General features: G+C 45.8%; 1 protein-coding gene across 2 annotated transcripts; it reads left to right on the forward strand.

Annotated features, from left to right (window-relative positions):
* The first annotated feature begins 593 nt into the window (after positions 1 to 593).
* On the forward strand, positions 594 to 25744 carry LOC146708580 (NLR family CARD domain-containing protein 3-like). Of its 2 annotated transcripts, none has more exons than XM_085460545.1 (11): positions 594 to 669; positions 11276 to 11395; positions 11475 to 11558; positions 12009 to 12125; positions 14383 to 14455; positions 14618 to 14819; positions 14944 to 16741; positions 18911 to 19081; positions 20026 to 20199; positions 24493 to 24539; positions 24673 to 25744. In XM_085460545.1, exons 2-11 carry the CDS (start codon positions 11319 to 11321, stop codon positions 25197 to 25199), a joined length of 3270 nt encoding a protein of 1089 aa, XP_085316671.1. In that variant the 5' UTR covers positions 594 to 669; positions 11276 to 11318; the 3' UTR covers positions 25200 to 25744. The 2 variants fall into 2 exon arrangements, with proteins under 2 accessions (XP_085316671.1, XP_085316672.1); XM_085460546.1 differs by lacking the exon at positions 594 to 669 and adding an exon at positions 2367 to 2450.
* The last annotated feature ends 837 nt before the right edge of the window (positions 25745 to 26581 follow it).

Genomic DNA, 26581 nt, shown 5'->3' on the forward strand with positions numbered 1-26581 from the left:
TCATCACTGAGAATGTCTGCAGGTAGATCCAAAGAGGGCTAGGATGCTCTGAGCATGTCTCCTCATGTGTGGGAAGAGTAAAACTCAGGTAGTGGGACAGACCTGTGAACATCACTGGGTGCATTATCCACACTACAGGAGAAGAAACCATGTGCTTCAGTAGTGACGGTTCACTCTCAAACGTTTTCAAGTCTTGAAGTTGCCTTGAAAACTCGCCATGCGGTGCTTCTACCGTGGAACCTGTGAGGCTGATCAGCTGATGGCCTCCTTCAGTGTTAGCATGTGAGTCAGGATATTGTCCCCCAATTGAGTTGAGAGAAGTTGCAACTTTCACTGTGCTGTACATTTCAGGCCCTTGCATTGCACTTTGATATTCAGTTCATTTATCTGAGCAGTCACATCTACAGAAAACCAAGGTTGTCAAACCAGTCTGCATCTGAAAGCTTATTTCTACCTTATTAAGCTTATTCATAAGCATTTCTGATCATGCTTAACTTTTCATCACTATGTGCTGCTTTTACGCGACATGCCTGTGCATGTGTGGTATTTTATCTTCCTGGTGTTTCCTCGATGAAATGGGCGGAGAGAACAAAACACAGCCAGAGAGCATTTGAAGCCACACAACACGAGCGTGGAGACAATTCTTCCTCTGCAGATTTTGAAGGCACCGTAAGTTTCCCTTCTTTCTACCTTTAAGCTTTTATAGATTATTGATTAAACAGAAAAACACAAATTCTTGTTGAGTAAACAATAAAACCTGAAGCTCAGTCACAAAGCGTCAGTTTCTGTTGGGCGCTGCTCACATACAAACACTCAGGAGGAAGTGCTCGTGCACGCTGCTGTTATTTGCAGGTTCAGTCGGTTTTCTGCAGCTGGAACTCATAAATCCATGTTATGCAAATCTTCTGTTATAACAATGTAAGTAATGTTAACATCTCTGTTTATCATCTCAACTGTAGCTTTAAGTTTAAGCATTGATGTTAGATGTGCAACCCTGACTCGTTGAGATTATTCTGTTTACCAAGAACAAGTTTGCACTCGTTGATGCGAACGTCTTCGCTCAGCAACACCTTTGTCACAGGCTAATTGGTCCATTGTTCTAATTTGTCATGATAACTACAGAACAACATGGTAAAGATCAGCACATCGATATATTGAACTAAACATGACTGGATTTATAAACAGACTTCAAACATTTCAGTAACACACACACAGTCCACACACCTCCTGCTTTTGCTTTCATTTCTAACATCAGATCTCCTTTTTTCACCAATCTTCTTCCTCTAACAAGATCCTCAGTCTGCCGCTGTTTCTTTTGTGGAGGCAAATCCATTCTGCGTTTCCTTCAAAGCGTCATTTCCACTTCAAAGCTGTGAAAATGTGTCAGATGAAGTTCCCTCTTTAAAAAGCGATGATGAAACTGTGGCACTTAGTGACTGAAACCCAAAACACATCATGTTTGTCTGCTGGAGAGACGGATCAGGGCGGCCTTCGTCGCTGTGATGTCATCAGCCTTTGAAGACTCTGTCAGGACAGTGACAGGAAGTGACCTCAGTCTAAAGGTCATTTGTGGAGCTGAGCTGATGCACAGCATCAACATGTTACTGCAGCTGAAAAGTAACAAACTCAGATTAAACAGTTCAAACAAGTCGAAGGCGTTCCTACATCAGGGAGCAAAGACGAACTCCACACACACTGACACCTCTGCAGTGACACGTTCAACACAATAACATGATGCAGGTATGACGCTGACCTTTGACCTCAAACCCAGAAACAAACATCACTGATGTGTCAGTGTACAGGGACTGTTATCATAAATGTGTGTTCGTCACATTAATCTCAGCTCAGATGTTTTATTTTAGCTGGAGGCTCAAACAGAGCAGGGAGCTCATAAAATATAAAAGCAGAATTCAAAGAGCTTTTAATAACTCAACACGATGCTTCAAAGTTAAAGGAGCTGGACTGATGTTCGTGCACATCAGAAGCTTCAAATATACAAAAAAAATTTTATAAAAAGGTAGCAGGAGGTCAAAGGTCAGAGCTCCTGTGTGTCTGAGGGCGGCTTCACGCTGGAGAAGGATGAAGGAGTCTGACCTGAGCCAGTGTTTGACATGAACACATCAGCACTGCTGTCAGTGAGCCTAACGACAGCCGTTAGCATCATTTCAGTGTTTCTGTGATAAAAACACTTCCTGTCACTGTGGTGGTCACAGTGACATCATGCAGTTTGTGTTTTGACCTCCAGAAAACCAGCAGACATAAATCACCTTTGGACAACCTGCCAGAGATTTGGGAGTTTCCCACGTGCACCTGAATGCAGCACTGACAGTTTCTAACGGTAACGTTACACAACCCTGTGGGTGTTTCCTTCCTGCTCAAACTTTACTTTCTCTTTCCTGAACTACCCGTTTCTGCTGACTGATCGTCTCCGTGTGAAGCTCCGTGTGAAGGTAACCTTAGCAGTCTCTAATGTTTCCTGGCTAACATCAGCTGTGTGCAGCTTAGTTCCAGCACACATCTGCCGCTCCATAGTTCACGGTAACGGACTCACAGCTGGACCAACAGGCTGTTGGTTAAGGACGTGTGCTAAACACACATCCTTCTTTCAGTGTGGGCGTGACTTTGTCTTAAAACACACATTTAATGTCCTGTTTGTAGTTCGAAGGAAAAACGACTCCATGATGAGTCAGTTTGAATGTTTTCAGTGATGATCTGCAGTGAATGTCATGGTCCTGAGTCTGAGGACTCAGTGTTTTGTGTTTCTTTATGCTTTTGTTCATTCCGAGTGTGTATTCTGTTGTGATTTTGCCATTTGTTAGGTTTCTGTTCTTTGCCTGCCTGCTCCCACTTCTCTGTGTTCCCTCTGTCTGTCCATGGTGTTATTGTGTCTGCTCATGAGTCTGCCTGTCAAGTTCAGTGTCCTGTCTGGTTCTCTGTGTCTGTTAGTTTCCTGTTTTATTCTGAAGGTTCATGTCTGATGTGAGTGTGTTCAGTTTACATTTCCCCTGTCCCGTCAGCTCTGATTTCTCCCAGCTGTGTTGCCCTCCTGTCTCTCATCCCCTGATTACTGGTGTGTGTATTTAAGCCCTGTGTGTTCTCCTGCCTGTTGCCGCTTCGTCTGTGTTACTTCGTGTCAGTCTGCGTTACCCTGTGTTCCACAGTGTCCTGTTCCTCGTCTGCGTCTCTCTGCTTCTCATCCCGTTGTCATATGCTCCCAGGTCTGTTATTTTTAGTCCTCCCAGTTTAGGTGTCTTTAGTTATTTGTTATGCCCCACTGTTTGTTTGCCACTACACCTCTGTAAATAAAACCACCGGTATCTCATCCACTGCCTGCATCTTGGGTCCTTCTTCCAACTCCACACGGCTCGCTTCGGCAGCCGTGACAGTACGAACCGTCCACTATGGACCCAGCAGCATTCAATCCGCCCAAGGAGCTCCGGGAGGACATTATTTACTCAGTAGACAAATTAATTAACTTATGGCTGGAGCATGAGGGGAGAGAATTCCGACAAGGCATAGCTGTTCGGCTACAGCGCTTACTTTCTGGTCTCCCCTGGTTGCTCAGCTCACTTCACCCGCTCACACAGAATTTTGTTCTGAACGAGCTTCATCTTCTCCCCCTTGCTACCACCCACCCTGCAACTCATGCTTCACTCCCTGACCCGACGGAGAGCGTCCTGCCCGGCCCGTCGGTCCAGCCTTCAAATGGGAAACAGCACTCGCGCCGTCGACGCCCCTCGCCACAGTCGGACCCCAGGATATCAGAGCGGCCGACTGTGGTGAGTAAAAAGGATAACAGCTCCAATTTGAACTTTGAGAGTTTTTCTTCTGGGGTTGTTCGGGGTGTGTCAGTGGGAGCTAATTCGCTAAGCCTACCTACCTTCGTGGTAACCGATCTCTCCCAGGTTGGCATTTTTAAGACTTCAGTGAAAGCAAAGGGCTGTTCTTCTGTTTCTTCTGAACCTGTTAAACCCGTGTCAGCTAACCCAGGGTCTGCTAAAACTGTGGCATATATCCCAGAGACAATTAACACCAGCTCTGATAATACCAGGACTGTTTATTCATTTGAACTGCAACCTGAAGCTCAGTTAGCCGCCCGACCTGAAGCTCAGTTAGCCGCCCAGCCTGAAGCTCAGTTAGCCGCCCGGCCTGAAGCTCAGTCTCCAACTTCACCACCGTTGTCATCACAACCATTATGTCCGTCACCTTCAGTTCAGCCTCCTGTTCAGCAGCCACCAGCCCTGCATCCTGTGTCAGTTGCTCCACCTGTAAAACAATACAAGTCAATTCTACCCGAAAGACACTGTTCCTCGCCCATCCATTCCAAGCAGAGAGACAAATCTAATAATAATGTCAACAGTCCTCAAAGGCTGGCCGGTTCTGAGACTGAGATGCACTCCAGGGCCTCCCCAGAGGCTGGGTTTCAGCCCCCATCAGACTCTGGACCCCTGGAGTTTAAGAAGCCAGCTGAGGACTGCACCCGGCTGTCGCTGCCTGAGCAGGGTCAATGCTCTGCGCAGCTGCAGGCCGCTATGTGTTTGCCAGAGGCCCGTGTGCCTGCTGGTCCTGTCCTGTGCCTGCCAGAGGCCCGTGTGCCTGCTGGTCCTGTCCTGTGCCTGCCAGAGGCCCGTGTGCCTGCTGGTCCTGTCCTGTGCCTGCCAGAGGCCCGTGTGCCTGCTGGTCCTGATCTGTTCCTGCCAGAGGTCCCCGCGCCTGCTGGTTTTGTCCTGTGCGTTCCAGGGGCCCCTGTGCCCACTGTTCCTGAGACTGTTCTCGCTGGAGGGCCCGAGGAGCCCGCCCAGCTTCCTGCCTCGTCAGCTGGAGGGTCCGAGGAGCCCGCCCAGCTTCCTGCCTCGTCAGCTGGAGGGTCCGAGGAGCCCGCCCAGCTTCCTGTCTCGTCAGCTGGAGGGCCCGAGGAGCCCGTCCAGCCACCAGCTGCTCCACCAGCAGCCTCATCCACGCTTGCAGCAGCAGTTTCATCCATGCTGCCGCCTGCTGCAGCGCCTTCGTCTGCTGCATCCTCGCCTGGTCCAGCTTCAGCATCATCCTCGCCTGGTCCAGCTTCAGCATCCTCATCAGCTGCTTCGCCTGGCCCAGCTTCAGCATCATCCTCGCCAGCTGCTTCGCCTGGCCCAGCTTCAGCATCATCCTCGCCAGCTGCTTCGCCTGGCCCAGCTTCAGCATCATCCTCCCCAGCTGCTTCGCCTGGCCCAGCTTCAGCATCATCCTCCCCAGCTGCTTCGCCTGGCCCAGCTTCAGCATCATCCTCGCCTGGCCCAGCTTCAGCATCCTCATCAGCTGCTTCGCCTGGCCCAGCTTCAGCATCCTCATCAGCTGCTTCGCCTGGCCCAGCTTCAGCATCATCCTCCCCTGGCCCAGCTTCAGCATCCTCATCAGCTGCTTCGCCTGGCCCAGCTTCAGCATCATCCTCGCCTGGCCCAGCTTCAGCATCCTCATCAGCTGCTTCGCCCGGCCCAGCTTCAGCATCCTCAACAGCTGCTTCGCCCGGTCCAGCCTCGCCCGGTCCAGCCTCGCCCGGTCCAGCCTCGCCCGGTCCAGCCTCGCCTGGTCCAGCCTCCGCGTCTTCATCCTCATCAGCCTCGCCTGGTCCAGCCTCCGCGTCTTCATCCTCATCAGCCTCGCCTGGTCCAGCCTCCGTGTCTTCATTCTCGTCTGCAGTGGCCTCCTCTTCAGCTTCCCCACCTTCGTTTGGCCCAGCCTCTGCATCAGCTTCGCCTGGTTCAGCCTCCGCATTCGCTTCAGCGTCGCCTGGCCCAGCTTCGGCTTCAGCCTCTGCCTCGTCTGGTCCAACCTCCGCTTCGCCTGGTGCTGCAGGGGCCACGCAGCCTTCGGGTCCCCTACTACCACCTCCACATCGTCGGTCATCTGCCAGGCCGCTTGTTGGGCATCATCACCACCGTGGCCGCCCTCCGGACTTCTGTTGCCACCCTCCGCCTTCTGAGTGGACGACCTCCTACATGCCGCCACTGCCCTCCGCGTGGCCGGCCCCCAGACCTGCAGTCGCGCCGCCGTTGCCGTCCGCACGGTCGGCCCTTGGACCTGCTTCCGCGCCGCCGTTGCCGTCCGCACGGTCGGCCCCCGGACCTGCCCCCGCGCCGCCGTTGCCGTCCGCACGGTCGGCCCTTGGACCTGCCCCCGCGCCGCCGTTGCCGTCCGCACGGTCGGCCCCCGGACCTGCCCCCGCGCCGCCGTTGCCGTCCGCACGGTCGGCCCCCGGAACTGCCCCCGCGCCGCCGTTGCCGTCCGCACGGTCGGCCCCCGGAACTGCCCCCGCGCCGCCGTTGCCGTCCGCACGGTCGGCCCCCGGAACTGCCCCCGCGCCGCCGTTGCCGTCCGCACGGTCGGCCCCCGGAACTGCCCCCGCGCCGCCGTTGCCGTCCGCACGGTCGGCCCCCGGAACTGTACTGTTTTGGCCTCCTGCGCTGTCGGCCCCCTGAACTTGGCCATCTGGGCCTTTTTGGACTCTGTCCCTCCGTCCTGGGCCCCCTCCGCCCGCCCTGGTCGGGTCGTTTTCTGTTTTGGTTTTTGTCTGTTTTTGTGTTTCTGCTGGGCTGTCTGGAGCCAGCCCTTGAGGGGGGGGGGTACTGTCATGGTCCTGAGTCTGAGGACTCAGTGTTTTGTGTTTCTTTATGCTTTTGTTCATTCCGAGTGTGTATTCTGTTGTGATTTTGCCATTTGTTAGGTTTCTGTTCTTTGCCTGCCTGCTCCCACTTCTCTGTGTTCCCTCTGTCTGTCCATGGTGTTATTGTGTCTGCTCATGAGTCTGCCTGTCAAGTTCAGTGTCCTGTCTGGTTCTCTGTGTCTGTTAGTTTCCTGTTTTATTCTGAAGGTTCATGTCTGATGTGAGTGTGTTCAGTTTACATTTCCCCTGTCCCGTCAGCTCTGATTTCTCCCAGCTGTGTTGCCCTCCTGTCTCTCATCCCCTGATTACTGGTGTGTGTATTTAAGCCCTGTGTGTTCTCCTGCCTGTTGCCGCTTCGTCTGTGTTACTTCGTGTCAGTCTGCGTTACCCTGTGTTCCACAGTGTCCTGTTCCTCGTCTGCGTCTCTCTGCTTCTCATCCCGTTGTCATATGCTCCCAGGTCTGTTATTTTTAGTTCTCCCAGTTTAGGTGTCTTTAGTTATTTGTTATGCCCCACTGTTTGTTTGCCACTACACCTCTGTAAATAAAACCACCGGTATCTCATCCACTGCCTGCATCTTGGGTCCTTCTTCCAACTCCACACGGCTCGCTTCGGCAGCCGTGACAGTGAAGACTTTTTCAGTACAGGGTGAAGTTTGTGGTTCAGGTTTTAGCAGCTCTGCAAGTGGAAGGTTTGAATCCTGTTTTAAGGACTGATGTAAATTTCTTGCCGATGGGCATTGTTCCCTCTAAGCTGCGCGCGTGCGGAATTGCGCACTGCTGGCACGGTCTCTGCGTTGCGCACAGAAAATCTGCGTTGCGCACAAAAAAGAAAAAATCTAACCTGAATTGAAATTAAAATGAATACTTTAACAATCATGTTTTGCAGTGTTAGTCAGTGACTGACTGCTCCTGTATGGGATTAGAACGATGCCACCTTATCCCGTAGTCCAGCCAATGATGCGATTCACATTCATATATACAGTGGGGCAAAAAAGTATTTAGTCAAATTCAAATCAAATTCAAATTTTATTTGTCACGTACACAGTCATACACAGTACGATATGTAGTGAAATGCTTGGACAACTGCTCGTGACCTAAAGAAAACAAAAAAGGAAAAGGCTATGAATAAGAATAAGTCAGCCACCGATTGTGCAAGTTCCCCCACTTAAAATGATGACAGAGGTCAGTAATTTGCACCAGAGGTACACTTCAACTGTGAGAGACAGAATGTGAAAAAAAAATCCATGAATCCACATGGTAGGATTTGTAAAGAATTTATTCGTAAATCAGGGTGGAAAATAAGTATTTGGTCAATAACAAAAATACAACTCAATACTTTGTAACATAACCTTTGTTGGCAATAACAGAGGTCAAACGTTTACTATAGGTCTTTACCAGGTTTGCGCACACAGTAGCTGGTATTTTGGCCCATTCCTCCATGCAGATCTTCTCGAGAGCAGTGATGTTTTGGGGCTGTCGCCGAGCAACACGGACTTTCAACTCCCGCCACAGATTTTCTATGGGGTTGAGGTCTGGAGACTGGCTAGGCCACTCCAGGACTTTCAAATGCTTCTTACGGAGCCACTCCTTTGTTGCCCGGGCGGTGTGTTTTGGATCATTGTCATGTTGGAAGACCCAGCCTCGTTTCATCTTCAAAGTTCTCACTGATGGAAGGAGGTTTTGGCTCAAAATCTCACGATACATGGCCCCATTCATTCTGTCCTTAACACTGATCAGTCGTCCTGTCCCCTTGGCAGAAAAACAGCCCCATAGCATGATGTTTCCACCCCCATGCTTCACAGTAGGTATGGTGTTCTTGGGATGCAACTCAGTATTCTTCTTCCTCCAAACACGACGAGTTGAGTTTATACCAAAAAGTTCTACTTTGGTTTCATCTGACCACATGACATTCTCCCAATCCTCTGCTGTATCATCCATGTGCTCTCTGGCAAACTTCAGACGGGCCTGGACATGCACTGGCTTCAGCAGCGGAACACGTCTGGCACTGCGGGATTTGATTCCCTGCCGTTGTAGTGTGTTACTGATGGTGACCTTTGTTACTTTGGTCCCAGCTCTCTGCAGGTCATTCACCAGGTCCCCCCGTGTGGTTCTGGGATCTTTGCTCACCATTCTCATGATCATTTTGACCCCACGGGATGAGATCTTGCGTGGAGCCCCAGATCGAGGGAGATTATCAGTGGTCTTGTATGTCTTCCATTTTCTGATGATTGCTCCCACAGTTGATTTTTTTCACACCAAGCTGCTTGCCTATTGTAGATTCACTCTTCCCAGTCTGGTGCAGGTCTACAATACTTTTCCTGGTGTCCTTCCAAAGCTCTTTGGTCTTGGCCATGGCGGAGTTTGGAGTCTGACTGTTTGAGGCTGTGGACAGGTGTCTTTTATACAGATGATGAGTTCAAACAGGTGCCATTCATACAGGTAACGAGTGGGGGACAGAAAAGCTTCTTACAGAAGACGTTACAGGTCTGTGAGAGCCAGAGATTTTCCATGTTTGAGGTGACCAAATACTTATTTTCCACCCTGATTTACGAATAAATTCTTTACAAATCCTACCATGTGGATTCATGGATTTTTTTTTCACATTCTGTCTCTCACAGTTGAAGTGTACCTCTGGTGCAAATTACTGACCTCTGTCATCATTTTAAGTGGGGGAACTTGCACAATCGGTGGCTGACTAAATACTTTTTTGCCCCACTGTACGCAGTAGTGATGTGTCGGTTGCGAACGAAATGTGTCAGAGCCGGATCTTTGACGTGAACGACGGGAGCCGGTGTTGTGCTTTGCGCTGGGCAGAGGGGGGAGGGGCGGTAGTTACAGTCAGTACCACAAGAACAGAGCGGGAGGGAGAGAGAGAGAGAGCCAGGGACAACAACGTCACATTAGAAAGGTATAGTAATCATCCACAATTATTTTCAGTTGCAGATGATGGGATTTCCGACTCTTTTTAGAGAGCCGGCTCTTCAGGTTGTTTTGTTGCTTTAATTAATTTATTATTAACAATAATATAAAATTATGCACAAAAGGAATTATAATGTAAAAAAAAAAAAGAAGTCGGTTGTATTTATATATGTTTATATATAAATATATGCGGTGGCCCCTAGAGACAAAACACGTTCAAACTGCAAAACACATTTCTAGCATGAACTGAACTTCCAAAGCAGAGCTACTAGATCACTTAAATTACACAATTGAAAGCATGAAAGCACATGTGTATTGTTTTTGTATTTATACACAAGCACCCATATATATTCAAATAAGTTTAAAAAAAAAAGTTAATTTACCTGTTACTACCACACACCAAATCTGGTTGTTGGTACTTGCTGGCTTGTGTAGCCACGAGGTAACAAAAGCTCAACACTGCCCCCTAGCATCCTGGAGCACTGCTGTTGTGTTTTGTACGTGCTTCTGAGTTGCTGATGGGTTCCTGTTGTCTAAAGGTTGTCGCTCCTCACAGATCACAGTGTTTTCAGCCTTTGGTCAGTTTTTGCTGTCAGAACTTTCTTGATGTGATAGATGTGCAGCTGCAAACAAAAATTCAAAATTCAAATTCAAATTTTATTTGTCACGTACACAGTCATACACAGTACGATATGCAGTGAAATGCTTGGACAACTGCTCGTGACCTAAAGAAAACAAAAAAGGAAAAGGCTATGAATAAGATGGGAAATAAATATGAAAAATTAAAAAGGGAAATAAATATGAAAAATTAAAAAGGGAAATAAATATGAAAAATTAAAAAGGGTAAATTTTACTAGGAAGGAATAAAATATAAATTAAGGTTAAAAAGGAAATAACTGTACAACACAAATTAGAATGAAGGGTAAATTTAACTGGGAAAGAATAAGATAAAATATATAAATTAAAGTTGAAAATAAAATAACTGTACAACAAAATACACAATATAGAACTATATAAGAATGTATGAAGAAATATAAATAAATATATACACAATAACAGCAGCTGTACAAATATTAACTGGAAATGAAGAATATAATGTCCAGTGTTGTGCAATCCACATTATGTCTTGTGCAGTGCAAATATGCTTAAAGTGATTTAAGTGATGAAGTGAAAACAATGTCCAGAATGTCCAGTGTGTGTGTAAGAACTGTATGTGTGGGTCAGTACTGTGTGGTGGTGTGATTGAGAGACCGTATCGTGCTGCTGTAAACGATTGTGTACTTTATTCTTTCCATACGTGCCAGTGCAACTCCGACTCAGTTTGATCGTCTGTCTCTGAACATTTACAGTTTTTATCAAATGAAAGGAAACAGGAAACACAGTGCAGTGAACGCTCTGCACAAGAACAACATTCAGTTTATTTCTGTAATGTGAACGTTATTTTTCCTCTCATTAACATGATACTGTCATAAGTACATTAATTAATAACATAATGTTGATAAACTGTGGTTGTAGAAGTCTGTACAGTCTCTAAGAATAACGCTGCTTGTTGCTGTTATTATTGATCCCTTATTGATATGTGATGGTCAGTCCTACAACTACAGCAGATACCTCGTATTATCTGCACTCAGATGGAGCAGATCAACACATCAGACACGACCTCTGCAGCTCTCAGCTGATGTGCACATGAATGATTGTGTTTCCTCTGCAGGTGAAGGTAGAAAGTGTGTGTGAGCTGATTTGGATTGAGCAGCATGGATCAGTGTGAGGACAGAGAGGAGGGAGCCCCTCCCTCTAAAAGAGCCATAGAGAGCCAGACCAAAGCTCAGAGGTGAGATGACCATCTCTAACTGTCCATGACTCCATGTCACAGCTCAGCACTCACATCTCTGCTCCATCATTATTCACAGGAACCCACCTGGACCTCCACCCAGAGAGCGTGACAAGTCTAAAAGCCCTCCCATAGAAGACCTGCCTGTGTCTGCTGCAGAGAGGTGAGCTGTTAGTAACATGAACTCTGTGTTGTCAGTTTGTTGTCTGATGTAAGTGATGATGATCTTTTTGCTTCGTGGTTTTTAAAATGATCTAAAATGTCTCAAAGGACACACAGGCTCAGCTGTAACTGTCATTTTTATCTGGTTTGAAGCCACATTTTGACAGAATTGGCTGTTTTTAACTATTTATTTTAAGAAGTTGTGGAAATTTAGACATCAGACATCTGGATCCTGAACTGTTATAGAAACAAATGCTGGCAGTGGGTAGTTTGACTTTAGCCTCGTGGCTAAACTGACCAAAACCAGCATGCCCACTGCCAACACTAGTTTGGAGTTTCCTTCTGCTCATGCTCAGCCTGCAATCCAGTTTGTCTTTAGGACGATGAAGGTATCCTAATCTTCATCAGCTTCTGTAGCTGCAAATTAAAAAAAATGTTTCCTCCCTAACAGGACCCATGGGAGTCCAGCTGGACTTGAAGCTGGACCCAGCTGTGTGTCCTTCAAGAGTGACCGGTCTAGACGTCAGCTCATTAATTTTAAAGTCCAGCAGGTGTCTGCTGCAGAGAGGTGAGCAGCTAGTAACATCAACTCTTTGAGAGCTGATTTAACTGCTTGGTGTTGCTGAATGTTGTTATACCTCCTCGTTTATCTGTTTGTGTAAGGTTTGTGGTGGGAGTAAGAGGACTGGGTAGATCTGGTGGACTCTGTACATTTCCATTTGTTTTCTGTTAAAAACACTAAGTAAGCAGGTTGGTGCCACCTATGCAGTGTTTTTCATCTTATGAATATTAAGATTTTTCTGTGTTTTTGTTTCGTTTTTAAGAGTAGAGCTCTGCCAGGTTAGGGTTAGTAGGTCTGACATTCAGCTGCAAATCATTCCAGTGTGGGCTGAAGGCCATCACTCGATGAAGCCAACAGAACCACATCATCTGTGAAAACCAGAGAGGATATTCTGAGACCACCCAAGTGAAAGCCTCGTGGCAATTCTGAACAGAACCGGTGACAAAGGGCAGCCCTGACAGAGTCCATCACCCACTGGGAAAGAGTGCAACTTACTGGTCCTCCTTCTTAAAGATGGGAACCACCACAGTCTGTCAATCTAGAGACACTGCCCCTGATAACCACGCAACATTGTAGAGATGAGTCAACCAACACAGCGCTAGAACGTCCAGAGTCTTCAGGAACTCAGAACGAACCTCTCTTGAAGGTCTGCTGGAGGTGTTAGTTGAAGATCTCACGGATATATCGACAAAACATTGAGAAACTAAAAACTATAGAGCATCTCATTCATTTAAAAACAAAGTTTATTGTTTTAATTACAAGAAACCTTCCAACACTGTAACTGACTGACCCATTTTAAAACGAAATAAAGCAGGAGGCCCAAACCATTGCACATACTGGTTCTGTATAGCACAAACGTTCTGCTACCAAATGACACCTGAGCATCCTGACTCAGGGTTTGAACGATTCATCCCATCGTCTGATCCAAACCATATTGTTAACGTTAGTACAGGAACCTCTCTGTGGTTCGTTTATGACAAAACTGTGAGATTTCAACCTCTTGGATATGAATGTGGTTGTTTACCAGGACACAGATGAGTCAGAGACAGTTAGCAGCTCTGTATTCGTGTCCAACACGATGATCCAAAAAATGGTGACGTTTGAGAGGCATAATTATCTACTTCAAGTATCCGGTCGTTAAGTGATGATGTGATGAATCCTACTTCCGGGTCTAAAGTAGTCTGCGTTTAATATGGCTTTTGTGTTGTTAACATGTTTAATGTTTTGTATTTTCTTCTATTTGATCTCAAAAAGCTCCTAAAACAGTCAGTGATCCCTGTTGACCTCCCTCGGCTTTTATTACCGCTAATCATTTATTTAAGCTCAGTTTTTAAAACCTTAGGATGTAACTACAGCCCAGCCCATGCAGCAGTATATGAATGACTAACCTCGTATTGTGGATGGATTATCTCAGTTGTTCTCCTGGCTGAAGTTTGGTCCTTTTACAGCATCCTGCCATGCGATTACATTTGTTCCTGACCACCGAGAACACTCACGTTAACTTTTATCGAGTGGAAAAAAAGTTTGCTTGTTTATATTATGCTAACATAGCTGTGTCGCTAGCGGTCACATAGCACATCATTACATACCAGCTAGCCAAACTTCAGTAACCCTAAAAACGTCACTGCTGTTTAGTTTTCTTTCTTCATTTATGTTGGAAGTGATTACAGAGCTGTATGTTTTAATTTGTTTCCAAAATCTCTCAGTCAGGACATGCTATATTGTATTTAGATAGAAGCTAGCGAGCTAACTCCCTGCTAACTTCTAACTCCGTTAAATGTCATAAATTCCGTTTTCATGGATGCCTGGATGTTAAACTCAATTGTTACACCTGGTAGAGCAGAACGCTGATCATTTTATTAAAGATGAAAGACTTTAGACAGTTTTTCAACTCTCAGTAATGCCATAGTGATCGTTTGATATATGGACCTGCAGCGGAGTTTAGACCCAGACACGGCTAGTGACGTCAGACTTAACGACCGGATGGTCGTTGAGCTGAGAGAGGAATTAATCATATCTTAGACGATTGATTGTTATTTAACTATTTCATTATGTTTTCTTTACAACTGTCATCCAAAGAGAATTTGTTAGCAGCTGATGTTGGCTTTTAGTTGGGAAAATTAAAGTAATAAGAAACTAAGCTGAGCTGTTGATTTTTAGTACGATCAGCTGAAATCATAGCCATATACGACTAAGAGCAGTCATCTAAATAAATGTCTTTGTCAAAATATCACTGGCTGAATTGATGATAATTCCTCCACAGAGTGGACCAGGAGAGCTCAGAGGTTCAACGTGGTCAGACTGCCCATCAAACACAGCTGGACTCCATATTTATGGTCTGTACATGTACAACAACTACTTTTACATCTATTCTGTTCACAGTCATCTCCATGCTGCTCTTTGTAGACCAGCGGGGTGTCAGTGTGCCCAACATGGATCTGATGTTTGGCTCCATGATTTCAGTCTGATTGGCTCATTCATAAAGTATTCTGTTCCAGTTGCTGGAGGACAACATCATCACGTTTGTGAAGAACGAGCTGAAGAAGATCCAGAAGCTTCTGAGTCCAGATTACCCAGAATGCTTAGAGAGTCAGAGGGAGGATGATGAGAAGAGCAGAAGCAGAGAGGCATTTGTGAAGATCACAGTGGACTTCTTGAGGAGAATGAATGAGGAGGAGCTGGCTGACCGTCTGCTGCGCAGTAAGAAACAGATAAAGATTAGAGCTGGTTAATGAATGCTAAATTAACTAATATCTTGCAGATGGACAACATGCATGTGTACTTAATAAATTCTTGACTGAGATTTAATTAATTTGTTTTTTAGAAATTCCCACTGAAGGTTATGAACATCATTTCAAGTCTGCACTGAAGAAGAAGTTCCAGTGTGTGTTTGAGGGCATCGCTAAAGCAGGAAACCCGACCCTTCTGAATCAGATCTACACAGAGCTCTACATCACAGAGGGAGGGACTGCAGAGGTCAATGATGAACATGAGGTCAGACAGATGGAAACAGCATCCAGGAAACCAGACAGACCAGAAACAACCATCAGACAAGAAGACATCTTTAAACTCCCACCTGGAAGAGATGAGCCAATCAGAACTGTGCTGACAAAGGGAGTGGCTGGCATTGGGAAAACTGTCCTAACACAGAAGTTCACCCTGGACTGGGCTGAAGGCAAAGCCAACCAGGACTTCCAGTTCATGTTTCCATTCACTTTCAGAGAGCTGAATGTGCTGAAAGAGGAAAAGTTCAGCTTGGTGGGACTTGTTCATCACTTCTTTACTGAAACCAAAGAAGCAGGAATCTGCAGCTTTGAAGACGTCCAGGTTGTGTTCATCTTTGATGGTCTGGATGAGTGTCGACTTCCTCTGGACTTCCACAAAACTACAATCCTAACTGATGTTACAGAGTCCACCTCAGTGGATGTGCTGCTGATAAACCTCATCAGGGGGAAACTGCTTCCCTCTGCTCGCCTCTGGATAACCACTCGACCTGCAGCAGCCAATCAGATCCCTCCTGGGTTTGTTGACATGGTGACAGAAGTCAGAGGGTTCACTGACCCACAGAAGGAGGAGTACTTCAGGAAGAGAATTGGAGATAAGAAGCAGTCCAGCAGGATCATCTCCCACATCAAGACTTCACGAAGCCTCCACATCATGTGCCACATCCCAGTCTTCTGCTGGATCACTGCTACAGTTCTGGAGGATGTGCTGGAAACCAGACAGGGAGGACAGCTGCCCAACACCCTGACTGAGATGTACATCCACTTCCTGGTGGTTCAGGCCAAAGTGAAGAAGGTCAAGTATGATGGAGGAGCTGAGACAGATCCACACTGGAGTCCAGAGAGCAGGAAGATGATGGAGTCTCTGGGAAAACTGGCTTTTGATCAGCTGCAGAAAGGAAACCTGATCTTCTATGAATCAGACCTGACAGAGTGTGGCATCGATATCAGAGCAGCCTCAGTGTACTCAGGAGTGTTCACACAGATCTTTAAAGAGGAGAGAGGACTGTACCAGGACAAGGTGTTCTGCTTCATCCATCTGAGTGTTCAGGAGTTTCTGGCTGCTCTTCATGTCCATCTGACCTTCATCAACTCTGGACTCAATCTGCTGGAAGAACAACAAACAACCTCCAAGAACTCTGACACAAGAGAATCTACAGAGAAAAACTTCTACCAAACTGCTGTGAACAAGGCCTTACAGAGTCCAAATGGACACCTGGACTTGTTCCTCCGCTTCCTCCTGGGTCTTTCACTGCAGACCAACCAGACCCTCCTACGAGGCCTGCTGACACAGACAGGAAGTAGCTCACAGACCAATCAGGAAATGATCCAGTACATCAAGAAGACACTCAGTGAGAATCTGTCTACAGAGAAAAGCATCAATCTGTTCCACTGTCTGAATGAATTAAATGATCGTTCTCTAGTGGAGGAGATCCAGCAGTCCTTGAGTTCAGGAAGTCTCTCCACAGATAAACTGTCTCCTGCTCAGTGGTCAGCTCTGGTCTTCATCTTACTGTCATCAGAAAAAGATCTGGATGTGTTTGACCTGAATAAATACTCTGCTTCAGAGGAGGCTCTTCTGAGACTGCTACCAGTGGTCAAAGCCTCCAACAGAGCTCTGTAAGTAAATATGTGGTCATTCCTTTTTGAATCTGTGAAATATTCAAAATAATTCAGCTGTCAAAGGTCCTCTCGAGCCTCTCGATTATCAAAGACATGTCTGTAAATTGCTGCATTCATCTTTCCCTGACTAGTCTCCTGGTTCCTGCTGCCATAAACCTTCCCCACAGCATCCTGATGCCACCACTTGTTCACCTGTAGAGATGGTATTGGCCAGGTGATGACCTTTAGCTGGTTTCCTTTAGACACGACATTTGGCATTCTGGCCAAAGAGTTCACATCAGATCTTTGGTCACCTCTCTATTTGCTCTGAAATGCTCTCTCAAAAATGGGACCGTATATAAACAAGCCTGTGCCTTTAAAAATCACAGCCAGTCAACTGGTGGACTCTATTCAACTTGTAGAAATATCTAACAAATGATCAGTGGAAACGGGATACACCTGAGCTTAATTTTGAGTGGCATGGTTGTGAATACTTGCTTATACTTGCTTATACGTTTTATTTATTTATTTTTTGGTTGTTTCATTTTAAATAAGTTTCTGAAAAATTTTCAAGCAGACTTTTTTTTTTTACTTTGTCACTATGGGTTGTAAACAGCACACGGCAGAACCAACCACAGTTTCACAGTTTGCATCCTGCTGTATTTAACACTTTTTCCCGGTTGCTGTACACACACAGTCAGCTGCAGCTCCACAGCTTGCAGCGTGAGCCGGGATTGCATATGCCGTACAGATGGGTCCATCTCCCCTACAGCGGCTCAGCGATAGGGAAGTGTGAGTTTAAGTGGCTACCCACGTATCCGTGGCGCTGGTGACGGGGGCCACCCATGTGGCAATTGCAGATGTAAGCAGAGGCTCCCACGTGGCTTGGCAGGTGGCCGGCATGCAGGACCACTTGGCGTGCTGACCTCAGGACACCACTAGACCGGCCAGCATGGTGACCTCAGGAGTAGCACGACCCTTGCACGCTTCGACCTCCACCACCTGCTTTAGATGCCCCTCGCAGCGCCTCCTCGACCTCCACCTCTGGCTGGAGAGGCCCCTCGCAGTGCCTCTGGCCGGTCCGTGAAGACACACCAGTCGCTCTGCGGCCCTCCTCTGGGGCCATGACGGGTGCAGGCCCCTGCCGGCCAACAGCCGCTCCCACCCAAGGAGTAGTGATGGGTGCGCTGACAGGCTGCATCCTGGCTGGTTTCACCCTGGAGGCCAGAACAGGCGCTGTGCAGTTGAGGGTCATAGGTGGGGGTGGCGGGGGTGACGGCCAGGAACTAATCTGAGCTGCTAGACTCATGATTCGCTGCATCCGGCACTCGGATCAGTTTTGTAGTTCTTCCCACGGGTGGCGAGACACCGCCGCCTGCTCTCACTGCGTGGCCACTAGCTCGGCCACTTTTTGGGCCAGCTCCTTCCCTGGCTGGCCCGGTCTTGGGTCTGCCACGCACCCTCCTGGGTTTTGGCGCCACTGTAAACATCACACGGCAGACCCAACCACCGTTTCATGCTTTTCAGCATGCTGCTTTCTTTAACAGCCCAACACATACCAATAACAACAATCTAATGACTAACAGCACAGCCTTTTAAGCCAGCAAGGCATGATTGGTGTGATTCATTTTGGAATGAGGCTCTAACATGACAACTTGGAGAAAACTGAACTGCTGTGAATACTTTCTGCATGCATTCTAGATCTGATCCTTCAGCCTCGTCTCCGAGATTTGCTAGCCTCGTGTTTTTCACTCACAATGTTGTCTTCAAGGACAGGAGTTTTGTTCTTTATATCAATTACACATACTTTAGTTAGCTAATCATAGCTCAGTTTATAACTCGCCTTCAGTGTAGTCTGTTATCTCCTTTTTCATTTCTGCTATGAACTTTCCAACAAGTGTGATCATACCAGAAGCTTACTGACCAAAAGCATCTGGTGGAGGTGCAACACTTAAGTGTCCCTTAGAAGAGATTTGTTTGGGCCAAGAAAGTGACCAATAGTGCCTTCTGTTTATGCCAACAGGTATATTTAGACAGAGGTTGATTTGTGTTTTCACAAAGAAAATTTAAAATGTTTTATTAGATTTGTTTTAACTCAAATTTTAGAGTATTTTCTTAACCATGAATTGGGCTGTCTAGGTTCAGCATTTACAGTAATTTAATCTTATCACAAATCTTGCTTTTCAGATTGAGTGGCTGCAACCTTTCAGGGAGAAGCTGTGAAGTTCTGTCTGCTCTCAACTTCCAGTCCTCTAGTCTCCGAGAGCTGGACCTGAGTAACAATGACCTGTGGGATTCAGGAGTGAGGCTTTTCTCTGCAGGACTGAAAAATCCACATTGTAAACTGGAATTTCTCAGGTCAGGAATCAGCCATAAAACATTAAATTGTATTAATATTTAAACAGCTACCCATCATATAATTGTCAAATTATTTTTGTTTAACCTTTTGCATAGTGTTAGACTCTGGGTACTGTAGACTTTTTTCATATTTCATATTTTTGCATGTTTAAAAAGTGAATTCATTCACCGTCCATTTAGAGAATTTAGGGCTATTTTGTGCTTGTGATATACGAATTCCCTTTCATTGCTATGAATGATAGATTAAGGAAAAACTGCAGGAAATGCAAAAAAGACCTTGAGACATTGAGAATAGTTACAAGTACCTGGGAATCCCACAGGCAAATGTGGCTTCCAGGAAAGCTGCAACCACAAGTTCTGAGCAGTCAGCCGAATGGGAAGAACAAGATCTGGACAATCAATACCTATGCCCTTCCCCACTGGTGAGATCATCAGTTGGCTAAAGGAGGCGATAGAAAAAGCAGATGAAGACAGCCATAGTGATAGATGTAGCTGAGTGATAGTAATATGAGAAACCTGAAAAATACGACGGGCTGTGAGATGAGCTCAAAAAGATGTCGAGGGTGAAGGAAACAGTGGTTCTCTTGGTAACTGGAGCAGCGAGGGCAGTGACCTCCAAACTGGGTGAGTGGCTCCAGCAGATCCCAGGAATGACGTCTGAGATCTGCGTCCAGAAGATTGCAGTCCTAGGAACAGCAAAGATACTGTGCAGAACCCTCATGGCCTTATCACTGTGAAAGACAAAGCTGGCACCGCTGATTAACAATGGGCAAAAAAATCCAACTAATTATATCTCATTATGTGTTCTCAATTGCTGCTGCTATAAATAAAGCTAACATTAACTGAATGCGTGGAATGGGTGCGTGGCATTCAAGCTCAAAAAAAAGAAAAAAACAACAACACAGCAACAACAAAAAAGTGTTCACACGTTGTTCTGTCTGCAGTCTGTCAGGCTGTCTGATCACAGAGGAAGGCTGTACGTCTCTGGCCTCAGCTCTGAGCTGCAACCCCTCCCATCTGAGAGAGCTGGACCTGAGTTACAATCATCCAGGAGACTCGGGAATGAAGCTGCTGTCGGCTGGACTTAAGGATCCAGACTGGAGACTGGACACTCTCAGGTATGGAGAGAATGTCTGATAGAGGAGGATGAATTTTAATTTCCTCAGGGAATGATAGAGTTCTCTGATTCTCTCCCTTTCACATATATTCTACGTGTGAATCAAAGGAACATGTGTTTCGTTCAGCCTGCTATCCCACAGCTTCCCATCCAGTGTGATACTCAGCCTTTCAGCCTTAACTGGAGAGCAGTCTTCTGGTCGAGTCAGTGCTAAATCAGCTGTCGGCCTTCTTCACGTAGTTACTGGGTCTTACAGACAGACGCATCAAACAAACAGACATTTTATCTTCTAAAAGGATTCAGTGTTTCTTTTGATAATAAAAGCCTAAGCACCAAATGAGCAATACATATTTAGCCCTTCTACTTCTCAACATCTGGGGCTCCAACTTATCTCTCAACTCAGTCCTGAGTCCTCCTCACCCGACCCCAACCAGCAATGGCATCTGATAGTTTGGTGGCACGTGTTCGTCCTTTACTGCCATTGTTATCAATCTGTTTATAAGAGTCCTCAAACATGAGATCTGACAACATCAATCCCAGAAAATTCTTTCATCTCATGTGACAGTTTCCATAATCCTTCCGGTGCCCTGGTAACTGACCCGTCCAGAGCTGTATAATTTGAAATATACATACAACAAGCCAGCCCAAGCATTGGACGCACCCAATGTGTCCAATTTTTTGCCAAAAGCATAACTAAAGCTATCCTGATCTGGACTGTCATAACTGACGTTGACATCAACTTTTCTGATAGTCCAGCTATTGCATTCCTGGTCAGGTTAGCCCATTTCTGCACATTGTAATGAACATAATTAATACAGCTAAAATCCTTATTGGGTGTTATGCAAAGTACTATAGACTCAAACCCGTTAACTGTTGGGTTTGCCAATTTATAAGTAAGTAACGTGTACTTATTAAGCGCTTTTTGTAGACAGGCCGTCACAAAGAGCTGAACATGAAGGTAAAAATAAACAGAACGCTAAGTATCCAAACTCTCTGTGAATGGTACTCATGGACAAGGCCCATTTAATCAATGGCCCTTGATCAGTGGTTGTTGATCAATGGGGATGAGAATTTGCATAATTATGATACTGACCTCCCAGCCCATTGTTCCTTCAGTGGGCTGGTTTCAGTCATTATGCAAATTTACTGTTTATAAGATTGAAACCTGCAGTCAGCTGAGACTGAAGACGTCACCTGGATGATGATGAAACGTTTCTCCCACAAAACGCTATGTCCAGATGAACAGAAGCAACTTTTGGAGATTTACTTACCTGGATGATTGAGAAATGCATCAAGAAGAACACTACGTAACAAAACAGACAATATAAACAATACAAAAGGTTAAAGGTAAATAAAAAGGTAAAAGAAATGAAAGCGATCAACAGAAGGCTTTGAATGAATTTTTATTCATCTGGAACTCCTTTCTGTATCCCTGTTGATTTATATGTGCTGAGAATTTTGTCTAATATGGACCGTCTATTCCAATTTTTGGACTGATGTACCTTTTGTCTTATAACTCTTACTGGCAGTCCCAACCTGACCATTGAGCAAGACACTGACCAGGCACTGGGCAATACCAAAACAAATCAGCCTTTATATCAAAGATCTGGAAGAATTTGGCCATAAAGTAAAATTCACGGTGCCGTCAGGGCGTACGTCCTCTACTTTGGTATCCAGATTTTGATATAAACAACAGGCTCTGCTTACCTTTATTTTGAAGGCTTTCTGTGAGCTGAACCGAAACCAGTTGAAAAACTCCGTCAGGGTCGCCACTTTGTTGTGTTCATTTTTCTTTCTTAAGGAAGGAGAACGACTATCTTTGGAAAGATTTTATTGGCTTCAGCAGTTGAAGTTACAAGTTATTGCGTGCTGGACCTCAATGTGAACACGCGGTCTGCTTCACAAATAGGATGGCCCTGTAAGCATGAAATACAGTTTTATACCGCGATGTGGTGCTCCTACCGTCTCCCCTGCGGGTCTTCTCCACTCCGTCCATGTCTGACCTTGTCCTACCATCTGCTTCTTTCCTGGAAAAAAGGAAAAACACCTCCGTAGCCTAACCTTGTTGCACTAATATTATCCAGCAATTCTTAGCCTCTTATTTTCTACTGATTATCTAAATCTGGGACATTGTGTTCGGACTCTCTCAGCCCAGAAAAAATATCCCCCTGACTCTATAGGAGGAGGATTGAAGATCACTTTGCTGACAACGACCCCAGAAAAATGTGGCAGGGGATCAATCACATTACCAACTACAGAAGCAATAACCAGGCAACATCTAGGACTGATGCCTCACTGGCTGAGGATCTAAGCCGTTTCTTCGCCCGCTTTGAGACGACCAAGCCCTCAGCTGCCACACCACCTCCACCCGCCCCCAGCACTGGCACACTAACACTTAGGGAGCACCAAGTGAGGTGTGTTCTAAGGTCAGTGAATCCCAGGAAGGCGGCAGGTCCTGATGGAATACATGGAAAGGTTCTCAGAGCATGTGCTGACGAACTGACCGGAGTCTTCACTAAAATCTTCAACCTTTCCTTGTCATCAAACACCGTCCCGCCCTGCCTCAAAACCTCCACCATCATCCCCATCGCCAAGAAGACAGCTGTGGCCAGCCCAAATGACTACAGGCCTGTTGCACTTACGCCTGTAGTGATGAAGTGCTTTGAGAGACTGGTCTGTCAGCACATCAGGGCCGGTCTGCCTCCCACTCTGGACCCCCACCAATTTGCCTACAGGACAAATCGTTCCACCGAGGACGCTATCACCATAGCGCTCCACACTGCGCTGAGTCACCTGGAGCACCGAGGAAGCTATGTGAGAATGCTCTTCCTGGACTTCAGCTCAGCATTCAATCATATCATCCCGGAGATCCTGGTCCAGAAACTGTCTCACCTGGGACTTTCCACCCCCATCTGCCTCTGGATCAAGGACTTCCTGACAAATAGACCACAGTCTGTCAGACTCGGCCCCCACCGGTCCAGCACCATCACACTCAGCACCGGGTCTCCACAAGGATGTGTTTTGAGTCCCCTCCTGTTTACGCTCTACACATCCGACTGCTCCCCTACCCATCTCTCAAACACCATCATAAAGTTCGCGGATGACACCACAGTGGTTGGACTCATCTCAAGGGGGGATGAGTCGGACTACAGAGATGAGGTCAACAGACTGACTGAGTGGTGTTCAGTTAACGACCTCCAACTGAACACCACGAAAACTAAAGAACTTATCTTGGACTTCAGGAAGGGCAGAGCAGACCCGGCCCCACTTTACATTCACGGGAGCTGTGTGGAGAGGGTACACTCCATGAGGTTTCTGGGCGTGCAGATATCTGATGACCTCTCCTGGACTGCAAATACTACAGCGGTGGTTAAAAAGGCCCAGCAGCGTCTCCACTTTCTGAGAGTGCTCAGGAGGAACAACCTGGAGGAGAGGCTGCTGGTGACATTTTACAGAGCCACCATAGAGAGCATCCTAACGTACGGCATAACATCATGGTATGCAGGGTGCTCAGCTGCAGACAGGAAAGTACTGCAGAGGGTCATCAACACAGCCCAGAAGATCACTGGCTGCTCTCTGCCCAGCCTGGAGGTCACTGCAAACTCTCGGTACCTCAGCAGAGCTGGCAATATCATCAAGGACCACTCTCACCCCAGCAACCAACTGTTTGAACTATTACCGTCAGGCCGACGGTACAGGTCACATAAAACCAGGACAAACAGATTCAGGGATAGCTTCTTTCCCAGAGCTATCACCGTAGTAAATAAGCACAAAAACAATTGAACCTATTCCATACCGTCACTGTCATTATATTATGCTGCTATTCATACTGTCATCATATTAATGCTGCTATCCTGTATATATTGTACATACTATTGTTTGAGTACTTACGATTGTTTTTTTTGTACTTTTTATATTTTACATTTATATTTATTATTGAAATTTGCACCAAGGGAGTGGCACTCCAATTTCATTGTACTCTGTACAATGACAATAAAGGCTATTCTATTCTATTCTATTCTAACTCCACAATTGATGTGTAAGCATGTTTGCAAGCTCTACATGTCAGTCTTAATAATTCAATTTAAGAATATTGCTGAATTAATGCGTTTGGCCCTTATTACATGGAGTGCCACATTTGTATGAGCACAATAGGAATGTGTATAAAACATCAAGCAAAAGCAGCTTTATTTAATCCCTTTCCATCCTAACACTATCAGTCTGTGTATGAGAGCCATGTAATGTCCATGTGTGCATGCTGACTGTGCTGCTCTGACCCCCCTCCTCCTTTCAGGGTTGAGCCTGCTGGAGAACAATGGTTGACACCAGGTCTGAGGAAGTGTAAGTGTGTTTTTAATGGGATTCATGAAAACAAAGCAGCACACATTCACATCTCTGATCCATCATCTGTTCAATCAATGAACAGATGATGGATCAATAACTGCAGCTGGATTGTTTTTGTTCTCTCCATCAGATTCCTGTCAACTCACAGTCGACACAAACACAGTGAACACAAACCTCCAACTGTCCGACAACAACAGGAAGGTGACACGTGTGGAGGAGGTTCAGTCGTATCCTGATCATCCAGACAGATTTGATGTTCGTCCCCAGCTGCTGTGCACAAATGGTCTGACTGGTCGCTGTTACTGGGAGGTTGAATGGGGAGGACTGGTTGATATATCAGTGAGTTACAGAAGAATCCGAAGGAAAGGAGAGACGTACAACTGTGTTTTTGGATACAACGATCAGTCCTGGAGTCTGAACTGCATTAAAGATGGTCCTGATGCTGTCTGTCACAATAACAATCGAGCATCCATCTCCTCCTCCTCCTCCTCCGTCTCTAACAGAGTAGCAGTGTATGTGGACTGTCCTGCTGGCACTCTGTCCTTCTACAGAGTCTCTGACACTCTGATCCACCTCCACACCTTCAACACCACATTCACTGATACTCTTTATCCTGGGTTTTGGTTAGAAAGTGGTGCCTCAGTGTGTCTGTGCTGAGTGTAAAGAGGGTCGTCCTGTTAGAGAAACACTGACTGTTGAACAGTTCAGTCTGTACATGTCTGTCTCTTTCACTCACAAACGATTTTCAATTCTTTTTTTTATTTAGTTTATTGCACCTTTTTTCCAATTTATGTAGTTACTACGGACTTAATGCATACATATTATTACAATTTGGGATGTAATGGTTGTATTGATGTATAGCAACTTGAAAACTAACTTACCTTAAATATGTTTATTTGCAATCTCGAGATTTGCTGCAGCTTGAATTACTTTCTACTGAGTTGTAGCAGCGCATTTTCATGTGGTGTTCTCTGTGTGTTTGAACCAAGTTATGTAATATTTGCATAATTTGAGTTATTATATATTATGTCATGGACATGTATATGCATGCATGTGTAGGTTTATCATATTAGATATTGTTTGAGTTTATATTAGTTGAACCACTGCTGGTGTGACATATATTTAGTCTAATGGCAACATATGTTACTACAAACTGCTGGCAACACTGAGCATTGAGGTGACAATAAACTAGCTGACTGTGACAGCCTCTTGTCCTCCTTCCTGTATTCTGACCGATACACCATCTTGTTAGCAGCTGAACCTAAAAGAACCAGCCCTCGCCTACTACTTACATATGGTGTCCAATGTGTGCCAAAATTGGGCCGGGCTGGAAACACCTAAACATTTATTAAAAGTGCTATAATTTTTTTACTTTTTCACTTTAGAAACAGAAATTTTTGCACAGGTGATCTTTATATGTTCATTACTGAATTTCTGGATTAAAATCTGAACTAAAGCATATTTTTAAAAGGTTTTTATGCTGGAAAAAATAAATAAATTAGGTGAGGAAAAAATCTATTTAATGTTTCTGTGTTCCAGCCTCGGTAACTTTGACACAGTAACATCAGCTGCAATTTTTACATCTCTGATGAAATCTCACAATTTTATTTACACAGCGCCAAATCACACAAACAGTCGCCTCAAGGTGCTTTATATTGTAAGGTCGACCCTACAATAACACATACAGAGAAAAACCCAACAATCAATGACCCTCTATGAGCAAGCAATAAAAAGTGTGATTAATGCAGAGAGGTCTATTAACACCTAGTGAGTGAGAAAGGCTGAAGGCTCTGCCTCCCATTCTACTTTAAATACTCTAGGAACAACAAGTAGGCCTGCAGAGCGAGAGCGAAGTGCTCTAATAGGGTGATATGGTACTACAAGGTCATTAAGATAAGATGGGGCCTGATTATTTAAGACCTTGTATGTGAGGAGCAGGATTTTGAATTCTGGATTTAACAGGAAGCCAATGAAGGGAAGCCAAAACAGGAGAAACCTGCTCTCTCTTTCTAGTCCCTGTCAGGACTCTTGCTGCAGCA

The sequence above is a fragment of the Copadichromis virginalis genome, linkage group LG6 (assembly GCF_057382275.1).
Source record: "Copadichromis virginalis isolate Kocher_CV1m ecotype Utaka linkage group LG6, C_Virginalis_male_GT1.1, whole genome shotgun sequence".
Taxonomy (NCBI): Eukaryota; Metazoa; Chordata; class Actinopteri; order Cichliformes; family Cichlidae; genus Copadichromis; species Copadichromis virginalis.

Coding starts and splice junctions, on each gene's coding strand:
- LOC146708580 (XM_085460545.1), top strand. CDS start 11,319: ATGGATCAGTGTGAGGACAGAGAGGAGGGAGCCCCTCCCTCTAAAAGA. Junction 12,126..14,382: donor CAGGTGTCTGCTGCAGAGAG/GTGAGCAGCTAG, acceptor ATTCCTCCACAG/AGTGGACCAGGAGAGCTCAG. Junction 14,456..14,617: donor AGCTGGACTCCATATTTATG/GTCTGTACATGT, acceptor ATTCTGTTCCAG/TTGCTGGAGGACAACATCAT.